Raw genomic sequence first — 12,928 nt, forward strand, 5'->3', positions numbered from 1 at the left:
AGGTTCAGACATACATGGCATCAGACATACATGGCGGCGGCCATCTTTAATTTTGACGTGGGTTGCACCCACACACCAAATTTGAATGCTGTCCTTCGCTTACGCATGCACGCACGCCCGCACGGACGGACGGACGGACGGACGGACACACGGACGGAGGGGAAAACCAACGTCCCCCTTTCGCTCCGCGGTGCGACGGGGGACAATTAGCAGATAGACTCAATACAGCATCATCCGATAACATCCCCCACAAAAAATATCCAGGTTATTCACCCCTCCCACAGATACCCACAGTGCTCGCATTCCTACATATATAGACTGTGTCCTGCATCGCAATCATCCTTCTCGTCCCATTGCTTTGACCTGCGTTTATGAGTCTCACTCTGCTCATCGTTCAATCATGGCTACCAAGCGCTAGACCAGTGCTGGAGATGTGTCGACTACCAAGAGGCAGAATAAAGTGATCAGCCTGAGCCAAAAAGTGGAGCTGCTCGACCAGCTTTCGAGAGGAGAGAGTGCGGCCTCTGTGAGCAGGCATTGCGGCGTCAACGAATCCACCGTTCGCTACATACGGAAGAAGGAGAAGGCGATTCGTGAGAGAGTTTCAGCGAGCGCTGCATTGAGTACGAATGTGGTCAACCATGTCCGGAATGTCCACATGGAAATGATGGAGAAGACTCTCAGAATATAGAACGAGGATAACATGCAGACGAGGGACTTCATGCTGAAAACCATGATGCTGAACACCATGATGCTGAACCGTTCCCTAAACCTGTTCACCGAGGACGAGTTCGAGGCCATTCCAAAGGTTTCCGAAGAGGAGGAGGAGGAAGGCAGTGATGAGGAAGAGGTGCCGAGGTCCAACCTCACAGTCCAGTTCCTGGGTGATGTGCTGCAGGACATGCGGGCGATTGCCGACAGGGTGCAAGACGCTGACCCAGTCATGGAGAGGTACCTCAAGTTCAAGAGGGGCTTTGATGATGTGCTGCTCCCGTACAAAGAGCTGCATCAAAATGTTGGGCAATCTGCCAGGCAGCTCTACGTTACACATTTCTTCAGCCCTGCTCCCTCCACCTCAACCCCACCAGCACCCTCTCCAGCGTTCCTCTCAGCGTCCTCACCAGCATTCTCACCAGCGTTCTTACCAGTGTCCTCACCAGCATTCTCACCAGCATCCTCACCTTCTCCTACCTCTCCTGGCTCTCCCTTCGTGCAAGATTTTGCTGCATCATCATTTGGGTCGCCCTCAAAGTTCGAATAATTCATGGGATTTTAATTCATCACCATCATCCTCATCATCATTATTTGAAAGTTGCATGTGTTTGTAAAATAAAAAATTTAAACGGTACATGATGGCGTTGTGTTTCACGGTACACTATGGTGAAGCACTTTTAATAAACTGGAAGCACATTCCTTTAATAAATTGGAAATGGTACCTGGTGTTGTCGTTATTTTTTATTTGTAAGAATTTTTTGTGAAACTTTAATCATGTGCATTTGCGGTCGAAAACATTTTAAACTTAAAAAAATTTCCTATATTAATCAGGTACCACCGGGAATCTACAACCTATCCCACGTTTCCCCATTGAAACAATCCCACGGCATACATTCTTTTTTTTTCTTTTTTTTTCTTTTTTTTTTTGTATACTGAATCGAGGCTCGTGAAAGAGCTAACATTAACTTCACAAACAAATCGACCAGACAAACAAAATACACAAAAAGAGGGAGCGGAAGACAAGATGGGGAGAAAAGGGGAAGCACACACACACAACATCCGAGAGCAGGGAGATGTGTGGAAGGGAGAGGGTCCGGGGGGAGGAGGCGTGGGAAGGGGGGGGGGGGGAGGGAGAAGTATAAAGCACAAGGACACCAAGGACTTCCAGGACAAAAGTTGGTATTTCAAAAAGTGGAATTGGGGTGAAATTAGCGGGGGTAGAAAAGATCAAGGTTTTGGATGGGGGAAGATAAGAGATGGTGGTGAACAGCTGTTTTAAAGACTTGGAGGGTGGAGTGGGATTGAAGAGAGTGAGGGAGTTTGTTCCAGAGGCGGGAGAAAAGAGGAATGAAGGAGTGAAGGTGAGCAGAGAGTCTTGATTTTGGCAGTTTAACCAAAAGAGGGTTGCAGGCAGATCTTGTGCGACCTGTAGGAATATTTGCGGGACAGAGCCCAGAGAGAGCTGGGGGGCAAGGCCAGAGAGGAGTCGGTAGAAGACGGAAAGACCACCAACCTGCCTGCGGTGAGTGAGTGAGAGGCCCTTGGAGTTAGCTTCATCGCGGGAGATTCCAATGATTCTGAATGCTTTGGTTTCAACAGCGTGAAGGCGAGCTAGGTGTGAGGCAGGAGCACCAGCCCAGAGGGGAGAGCAGTATTCCATTGAGCTGCGGATGAAAGCCTTGTATGTGGTGAGGAGCTCAGGTGTGCCAAGGAAGGACTTCGCATGACGGAGGATGCCCAGTCGGCGACTGGCTTTGGAGGCCAGATTTGAAATGTGGTTTTTCCAGGAAAGATCATGGCAGATAGTGAGACCCAAAAGCTTGAGTGACAGAACTTCTTGGAGAGGATTATTCAGAAAGTGGATGGGAGGGTTGTCCAGTCGGTCTTTTCGGAGAGACATCGTAAGAGTGTGAGATTTGTCAGGATTGAAAGACATGTTCCACTTGTTTGCCCAGTCTGTGATTTTGTCAAGGTCTGCAGAGAGTGAGGAGGCTGCAGACTGCCGATCTGAGGGATGAAGAATGGAGCAACAGAGAGTAGAGTCGTCAGCAAAGAGATAGAGAGGATTTTCAAGAGAGTCAGAGAGATCATTGATGAAGACCAGAAAAAGCACAGGGCCCAGAACACTGCCTTGGGGAACTCCAGCCTGAACAGGAAGAGGAGATGAGAGAAACCCATTCAGGGCCACACGTTGACTACGACTAGAGAGGAAGTCCGCCAGCCATGCGTGGAGATTTCCATGGATACCAAAAGAGGAGAGTTTGGTGAGCAGAGCGGGGTGCCAGACCGTATCGAAGGCACGTGATATGTCAAGGGAGACTGCTCTAATTTCCTGTTTGGCATTGAGGACCTCCATCCATTGTTGAGAAAGCAGAAGCAGCATGTCCAGAGTGGAGTGTCCAGGTCTGAAACCAAATTGATGATCAGAGATCAAGCCATTGGAGAAGAGGAAAGATTTAATATCTGAAGCAATGATGGATTCCATGACTTTGCTGATAATTGGGAGAAGGCTGATTGGTCTGTAGTTGCTGGGATCTGTTTTTGCACCTTTTTTGTGCAAAGCGGTGATGTTGGCAGATTTCCAAGCAGATGGAAGATGACCTTGAGCAAAAGAGAGGGTGAAGAGAACAGAGAGGGGGAGTGAAAGAGCGGAAGAACATGATTTTAGGACCCGTGGGCTGATGCCGTCAGGTCCAGTTGCAGAATCAGAGTCGAGGGTTGACAGAAACTTTTCCACCTTGTCAGGAGGAAAGGACACAGAGTCCAGGAGCAGCTGGGTACGACTGGGTACGGTGGGTACAGAGAGGGATGGGTTTGGGACACAAGATTGAGAGGCAAACACAGAGTTGAGGCATTCAGCTTTTTCACGTGCGGAGTCAGCCGTGTGGCCATTTAAGGTGAGGGAGGGGATGGAGGGGGAACAAACACCAGAAACAGATTTCACCAGACGCCACCAGGATTTGGAAGAGGGAGACAGATAAGAGAGTTCGGTCCTGAGGACGGAGAGATATTGTTTCCTGGCTCTCCTGAGGGTGGACACACACTTGTTTCGGGCTTTGTGAAAGGAAATGAGATTTCCTTCCGTTGGATTTGCTTTCCAGGAGAGGAAAGCAAGTTGTTTCTGGGCAATAGCCTCACCACAAGATTCCGTGTACCATGGACGGGAGGAAGGGTATGACAACTGAAGACGAGAAGGGATAAATCTGTGCATGAGAGAGAGCAATTTACTTTGGAAGAATTCCCAGGATGAGTTGATGTCAGAGGCAGTAGAGATGGGAGACCAGTCCAGATGATTGATGGCTGCTTGAAGACCGTGCCAGTTGGCCTGAGTGAAATGCCAGACTCGTCGACGCTGAGGAGGCTCTCTGAAAATGGTCAGAAAGATGTCCACTTTAACAAGCACATGATCAGAAGAGCCGATTGGAGCAGAAGAAGAGCAGCAGACATTTTCAGGGAAGTTACTCATAACCAAGTCCAGAAGAGAAGATTCTCCGTTGACTGAGATCCGGGTTGGGAAATTGACAGATTGTGTCAGTCCCAGTGAGTCACAGAAGTCCTTTGCTGAAGAGCCATGGCTGGTGAGAGAGGTACCCACCCCCAGCCAACTGGCATGGTGACAGTTGAAATCACCACATCTGAGGAAGAGAGAGTTGGGATGGGTAGATAGAAGTTGGTCCATATTATCAGACAGCGAGATGTAGATGGAGTCATCACTGTTTGGTGGACGGTACAACACGCATATGAACAAAAGGTGGGAGCGAAGGGGAAGCCGTAGCCAAAGGTATTCCTGGGGGTGAGGTGGAGAGAGGGCAGTGCAGGGCGAGTGTGGAAGAGAGTTTTTTATAAAGATAGCAACCCCACCTCCAGGACGAGGCTCAGGTCTATCATACCGGAGGAGGGAGTAACCTGGGAGAGATACCAAGGAATCAGAGACATCATGAAGGAGGAAGGTTTCTGTTAAGCAGATCACGTCTGGTTTGTCAGAAGCAACCTGTATGGAGAGATCAGTTAAGTTTGAGCGAAGGCCCCGGATGTTTGAGGTCCATACTGTTAAGGAAGAGGAAGGGGGAGCATCGGATACAGAACAGGGGGGGGGGGGCGGTAGGGCAGGATGTGGAAGAGGAGGAAGAGGTAGGGAGAGCTGTTGCAGGTGTGTCAGAGATTACAGAATAGCTTGGAGAAAGGGAAGAATGGGGCGGACAAAAGGTTTGATGGTGTTTGGGTGAGGCGCAGTGAGGTGTTATTTGAGGAGGGGGAAGAGTGAGGCAGAAGGTTGAGGAAGATGAAGGTGAAAGTTGGAAGGGGGAAGAAGCGGGGAGGACGCTTTGAGGAGGAGGGGTGAGAGTGGAGTCTAGGAGGGGAGGAGTGAGGGAGAGTCTTGGAGGGGAGGGGTGTGGGGGGAGTTTCGGAGGGAAGGGGGCAGCGGGGGAGATTTGAAAGGGATGGGTGTTTGGGAAGATTTGGGGGGGAGGGGCAAGGGGGAAGATTTGACAGAGATGGGTGATGGGGAAGATTTGGAGGGGAGGGGTGTGATTGGATTTTGAAAAGTGTACGATTTATGGGAAACGAACATTTATTGCAAAATGAGTTTCTTGAGACATTCGAGTCAAAAATACGTTTGAGGACGCTGAAGGGTGGGTGGAGTTCTGGAGAGTTTCGGGAATGAATGAAAGATGCACTGTAACAGATGGAATTTTTTTTTTGAATGAATAGAATTGGTGAGCAAGTCGAAAGCATCCTTTTATAGAAGAAGTAGAAAAAAGTGTTATAGAATATGACATAATAATAAAGTTCTTCAGGGGACAGATGAAACATGTATTAACAACTTGATCACGTGATCTCGAACAACGTGGTCGAAGAACGAAAGAACAAATAACGAAGAACGAAAGAGCAAAAGAACGAAGAATGAAAGAACAAATAAGAACGCACAAGCGGATAAGAACAGGGAAGGAAAAAATTTTTTTGGTTTTTTTGAGATTTTAAAACAAGGGTGAAAATGGGTGAAAAGACCGTGAAAAACAGAGACCGAAAGTAGATGCAGTGTGATCGAAGAACCGCTGAGACAAAAAACAAAAGCCTCAAGCCAAGGTCTGAGGACACGGTAGCCGACTAGTACTACACTAGGCCTCAGAATACACGATACGAAAAAACCGACGATTCTGTACACAGGTATGAAAAACCAACACCGAGAAACCTATTAAAGTCACCCCAATAGGTACATACACCGAAAGAAAGATAAAGATACGACAAAAACACATGCGAAAGATCACTTAGCTTCGAAAGCGTGAGCGCATGGAACAGCTTCGAAAAGACGTGACCTCGCCGTGATCTCACCAACTCTGACAGTAATCCGGTCAATTCATGGGATTTTCGTCGACATTCATGGATTATCGTCGACATTCTCGGGATTTTCCTCACCATTCGCAGATTTTGCCTCACCATTCGCAGTTTGTTCCTCTCTATTCGCGGTTTGGTCCTCTCTATTCGCTTCATGTATCGGGAACCTGTCCCCCCCCCCCTCCTTTTTCCATTGAAACAATGCCCCTCCTCCCCCACCCCCCATTCGTGGTTTCGCAATTCACGGGATTTTCATCAACCTTCGCGTATTCTCGTCGACATTCATGGATTATCGTCGACATTCTCGGGATTTTCCTCACCATTCGCAGATTTTGCCTCGCCATTCGCAGTTTGTTCCTCTCTATTCACAGTTTGTTCCTCACCATTCGCGGATTTTCACGTATCGGGAACCTATCCCCCTTTCCTTTTTCCATTGAAACAATGCCCCCCCCCCCCGCCCCCCATTCGTGGTTTCGCAATTCACGGGATTATCCAGGAACGTATCCCCTGCGAATAGCGGAGTCCCACGGTGTATTGTTACGTGCTCCTCCCCAACCCCCTGGTCACGGTGTACCTCCGAGCCCCGAGAGGAGTCACGGCAGAAAAATGTGTTATACTGTATGTCAAAGATCAATGGTGAAGCCACACCGATTGTTACCAAGAAACAAATATTGTATTAAGATCACACAAGAATAACAGTACAAAAACAATAGTAATCAATTGTACAACAAATAGTATATCATTCCTATGATGGTACCATCAGGTTCGTACAATATAACTCACTGTGCTCCAAGTGAGCGAAAAGAAGAAGATTCCCAATGTCTCTATTCCCGGCTTCAAGCCAAAGTTGATTCGCTCCAGCGATCGTCAGATCAATGTCCAATCGAGACCAGAATCACGTTGGGTTGGCAGTTACAGTCCTGCTGCCAAACCTGTGCAAAGGCGCCCTCCAGGCGACTGGGAAATCCAAAGGCGCCCTACAGGCGACTGGGAAATCACACCCTCGGGTATGGACGTTCCAAGGCTCACAGTCGGCGAACCTCAGATTTACCTTCAAAATCCGCGTTGCACACACACACACACCAGATACGTCTGAATGCGGTGAAAACGGCTTAAGTCAAGCAAAGAAAAACCTTGCGCGATGCGCAAAAGCTGAAGCGAAGCAAAGAAACCTTGCGCAACGCGCAAAGCGCCCGAGTCAAAATGGCCGACGGCCCGTACTCGAGACGTAACAGCAGTCCAACGATTCTCTTCGGAATCGACCGCAAAACCTGACACGCAGGTTGATCTGTCACAGCGATAACAACTCTGTCGCAGGAATCCCTTTCCTGGGAAACCCAAAGTTCACTCGTGACTCTTGCTCGCCAACGTTCGCTCCAGACCGCAAAGCAACTATGCTTCTGGACCGACTCCACTCGCTCTGCCTTCTTTCGCTTTTTTCTTCTTCCTCTTCATCGTCCGGTTCCCGATTTGGTTTCCGGTTTCTTTTAACTCGAACTTTTTCACCTTTTGAAAACAGTTCATAAACAATAAACCTTTTGAAAACAATAATAGTACATGGAATCAAAAATGTTTACAGTGGATGAAAACCACCACAACGGAAGTGACGAATCCGTAACAGTGTATATATATTTTTTATTTTTTTTATTTATTTTTTTTAAACAAGATATTAATATATTGTACAGTCACGTGAAAAAGTAAGTACACCCCATGTAAAGTTTTGACTTTTTCAACATATTTCAACATACAGCTATTTGATCTTCATTTCAACAATATTGATCGATAAGGGTGATATAATATAACAAATATCGTGAAACATTTACATTTTGTAGTCCATTGTATAATTTAAATAAACATAAATGCAAATTTCGCATGTGGAAAAAGTAAGTACACCCCTACATTTATCACCACTTCAAATACCTAAAATTAGAATCAGGTGCACCAGCTCAGGTGCAAATGATTAGAACATCATTAGAGAGGATCTTGGAGGAACCTGTCTTATTTACACCTCAGACATTTAGTTTGGTTTGCTCTTTGTTGTTGAAGTGTGCAGCGTCACCATGCCTAGATCAAAAGAGCTCTCTGAGGCCTTCAGAAAGAAGGTTATAGATGCCTACGAGCCTGGGAAGGGATTTAAAAAGATCTGCAAACAATTTTAAATCAATAAATTCAACTGTCCGGAAGATCATCTACAAGTGGAGAAGATTCCAAACAACTGCCAACTTGTTCAGGCCAGGCCGCCCCAGCAAGTTCAGCCCGAGAGCAGACCGCAAGATGCTGAAAGAAGTCTCTAAGAACCCCAGAATGTCATCATGGGACCAACAGGTAGCTCTTGCCACTGTTGATGTCAAAGTGCATGAGTCTACCATTAGAAAGAGGCTGCACAAATTTGATCTACATGAGAGGTGTGCCAGGAGGAAACCTTTACTGTCCAGAAAGAACATCATGGCAAGACTAAAGTTTGCCAATGGACACGAAGCAAAGACCAGCACTTCTGGAACAATGTGCTCTGGACAGATGAGTCAAAGGTAGAGCTATTTGGCCACAGTACCAGAACACATGTTTGGCGAAAACCAAAGACAGCATTTGACCACAAGAACCTGATACCAACTGTAAAGCATGGTGGTGGAAATATTATGGTTTGGGGCAGCTTTGCTGCATCAGAGCCTGGGCAGATCACCATCATATAATCCACGATGAATTCTTCATTGCACCAGATGGTGCTTGAGGATAATGTGAGGCCATCTGTCAGAAAGTTGAAGTTCAACCGAAGGTGGACCTTGCAACATGACAATGACCCTAAACATACCAGTAAATCCACCAAGGAATGGCTGAAAAGAAAGAAATGGAGGGTTCTGGAATGGCCAAGTCAAAGCCCGGATCTAAATCCCATCGAGATGTTGTGGGCGGATTTGAAACGAGCTGTGCATGCAAGAAACCCCTCAAACATGGCACAGCTCAAATAATTCTGCATGGAGGAGTGGGCAAAAATTTCTCCCAGTCGATGTCAGAGACTGGTAGACAGTTATAAGAAACGCCTACTTGAGGTTGTTTCTGCCAAAGGGGGGCAATACCACCTATTAGAGCCAAAGGTGTACTTACTTTTTCCACATGCGAAATTTGCATTTATGTTTATTTAAATTAAACAATGGACTACAACATGTATATGTTTCATGATATTTGTTATATTATATCACCTTTATCTGTCAATATTGTTGAAATGAAGATCAAATAGCTGTATGTTGAAATATGTTGAAAAAGTCAAAACTTTACATGGGGTGTACTTACTTTTTCACATGACTGTATATATGTATGTATGTATGTATGTATATACAGACTTGGCATTTAATATGGAATATTTTTTTTGTGGGGGTGAACTTACTTTTCAAGATGTCTTAAAACCAAAAGTTCATTGGAATTTTGTTGAAATTATTCTCGATTTTGTTAATGTGACCTTTAAATGAAACAAAAAACACATTTGACATTTCGAAACAAATAAATTTATCCTTGAAAGTGATGTAAATTGAGATCGAACTCAATTCATGGACAGTACTGTGTTAGACTTCTGTACGTTTTCCAGAAGTATCTCTTTATTTTGTGCATTAGCCCAAATTTTTTTTAACAAAAACAAAAGTTAAATTACGACTGGGATTACGAACAGTAAAATTACAGTTCAGTACTTCGTGTAACCCCCACGAGCATTCAGGAGAGCACATACACGTTGAGGCATGCTGTTCACGAGATTTACCAAGGTTTGGACAGTAATCGCTTGCCATGCAGTGACAATAGCCTGCTGCAATTCACGCACAGAGGTCGGCTGCTGGTCCAAGTGGTCGATTTGATGCGTTAATTCTGCCCACAAGTTCTCTATCGGATTCATATCCGCGGACATGGCAGGCCACTCCATATGCTCTACACCACGGTCAGCAAGAAAGTGTTGGATCATTCGAGCACGATGAGGCCATGCATTGTCATCTTGGAAGACAAAGTTTCCTCGAAAGGCTGCACGAGCAAATGGAAGCAATGTTTCTTCCAGAATGGCCCTGTACTTGAACTGGTTCAGGTTTCCATTCAGAACAACCAGGTCAGTTTTGCCCCCTGCATGAAAAGCAGCCCAAACGGTCACCCCACCACCTCCAGCTTGGACTCTTGGCACTATACAATCTTTGTTGTAGGCTTCATGCACTTGTCTGCGCACTCGGACGTGGCCATCTTGACGATAGACCAGAAATCTAGACTCGTCACTGAAGATCACGTGATTCCAGTGTCCTGGTTGCCATTGACGGTGCTCTCTGGCCCACTGCAATCGGCGCTGGCGGTGTTGTCTGGTCAGGCGTGGCTTTCTCAGGGGACGCCTGGCACGATAGCCTGCTTGAACCAGTCGTTGGTTGACTAGCCTTCTGGATACAGGCACATTTGTCAGTTGCTGCCACTCAGCCCTAAGCCGATTAGCTGACTTGGTACGGCCATTGCGGACTAACCGGTGCAGCTGGCGATCATCCCTCCTTGTGGTTCTGCGGGGACTTCCTGGCCTCGGTATTGGAGTAGGGACACCCCCCTGAGCATTTCGTTTCAGGATCTTTGACACCTGACCTTGAGTGATGCCATACTGCCGAGCAATAGCACGCTGTTTCATGCCATAATTTCGTAAAGCCACCACTCCATGACAAACAGCATTGTTGAGTTGACGGACCATCTCCAGAGGAAGCGGCAATAACTTTTGGAGACGTGCAGCAGTTGTTTTACACGAATACAGAACGCAACAACCCTTGTATGCCCGACTGTGAAGCCAATCATCAAATGCACCTGTCCGTACATTTTGCCACGCCATCTGTGATATAATCCTGTTGTTGACTTCTTGCTGCGAAAGACAATCAGTGACATGGTTCTTTCAACAAAGACATCACCGAAGTGTAAAAGAAACTCACCAGATTGATATACTGAGTTCAGAAAGTAAACCCAAGTCAAGAAAAAAAAAATTCCATATTAAATGCCAAGTCTGTATATATATATATATATATATATATATATCTATATATATATATATATATATATATATATATACATACATACATACATACATACATACATATATATATATATATATATATATATATATATATATATATATATATATCTATATGTATATATATATATATATATATATATATATATATATATATATCAAAACACACCTGGTCACAAGTGTGCCTCACTGACCGGCATCATCCCGTTTCGGCCCTTCAATCTCGATACGGTCAACTAAGGTCGGCCAGTAGGGGCACATACGCCTCCACATGCAACAGCTACACCCGGATGCGTACATACTCCACCCCCAGCCAGTGAGAACAAAGACTACTACCTACCGAGAGAAGAACTACACAATGGACTTGCCATTATTTCAGCCATTACGAGACGTATGCCGTACCTCCATGGCATTGAATGTTTTACGAACTGGTCATCAACCATCGTTGCACATAGATAAGAAAAAGTTTCTCAATGATATGTCACCAATCCTTTGAGTGCTCGTTAGGCAGTGTATTGGTCGAGTGCAATGTTAACACTTGTATGTCTATGATTCGACATGAGATCAATTAAGTGCTGTTTTCGTCACACTTTAAGCTGTGTGAAAATATTGCCAGGGTTCAAGAGGTTTCTGTTTAGTTCTGCATCCAGACTTGTGTCGCAGGTGCGAGCAATTTGTGGAGGGGGGGACTTTTCTGAGTGAAATTGGGAGAAAGGGAAGAAGTTATCAGTTATTTTGCTATGTACAGGACCGTTCTGAAGTGCTCCGTGCACCGTTTGTGCTTTGCCTTTTAGACACCACTCTGGACAGCACCCGTCTGTCATTTGGACAACGATGGATCGATAAAAGAACCAAAGGCTTTTGTGACATGTATTTATAATGTGCATTCAAGTGTTTTGTTTGTTTGTCATTCAAGTTTATTACAAGGAAATGTTTAGTATATTATGAGACATTTAAGTGTTGAGGTTTATTTTGAGGAAAAGTCTTAGCCTCATTAAAACACGTGTGGAAAGTGTTACGACATAGTTATATCAAAGTTATAATAAGAAAGCTCAACGTTATAATCAATTTATTTTCTTCCTTTTCTTCCAGGCCCGTCCTTTGCGCCTGCGCCCCTCTCCACGTCCACGCATTCCTCTTTCTTTGTCGGACCCAGACCCTTCACCGTCTCACCCTCTCCTTGTTACCATTCATGAGCATGCTTCTTCCAGGGCTTCTGCTGCCACAAGTAGCTCGGGCAACAAGGATTATTTTGGAAGCAGCAACGATTACTTTGGGCGCCTCGGCACAACCGAGTTTGTCTGCGGAGCCTGTGGGGAGAGCTTTGAAGACCTCGCCAGCCTTGTTTGTCACGAGAAAGTGCACACGGGTGAAAAGGGCTTCGTGTGCAAGGATTGTGGGAAAAGCTTCCACTCGATGACCAACCTAGTAAAGCATTACCGCACGCACACAGGAGAGAAACCGTTTGTTTGTACGGATTGCGGGCGATCCTTCCGGCAGCGTTCCCACCTAGCTCAGCATTCCCGAAGCCACACCGGGGAAAGGCCTTTTGTGTGTGGTGCATGCGGGAAATCCTACGGTCACAAAAACATTCTCGTTAGGCACCTACGAAGCCACTCGGGAGAAAGACCTTATGTGTGTGCACTCTGTGGAAAAGCCTACGGACAGCAGTTCTCTTTGTCGCAGCATTTGCGGTAAGACTTACTCAGATTATCAATTTGAGTCCTAATTATCGTTTAAAACTTCTATTCTGAAATGTTTTTGTGGAGGCTCCTATTGATATATTTAATAACAGTGTTTGCATTAATTTGTTTGTTTGTTTTGTTTGTTTGCTTATTGTTTGCACATCGA

General features: G+C 45.7%; 1 protein-coding gene across 3 annotated transcripts in view; it reads left to right on the top strand.

Annotated features, from left to right (window-relative positions):
* Positions 1 to 12,928, top strand: part of LOC137414258 (uncharacterized) — a 201,566-nt gene that overhangs the window by 129,864 nt on the left and 58,774 nt on the right. For all 3 annotated transcript variants that reach the window (XM_078771595.1, XM_078771594.1, XM_078771596.1), the window contains one exon: positions 12,170 to 12,771. In XM_078771595.1, the coding sequence (XP_078627721.1) occupies positions 12,170 to 12,771 (602 nt within the window). The remainder of the gene's footprint in view (positions 1 to 12,169; positions 12,772 to 12,928) is intronic.

Source organism: Myxine glutinosa, chromosome 2 (genome assembly GCF_964187855.1).
Source record: "Myxine glutinosa chromosome 2, kmMyxGlut1.1, whole genome shotgun sequence".
Taxonomy (NCBI): Eukaryota; Metazoa; Chordata; class Myxini; order Myxiniformes; family Myxinidae; genus Myxine; species Myxine glutinosa.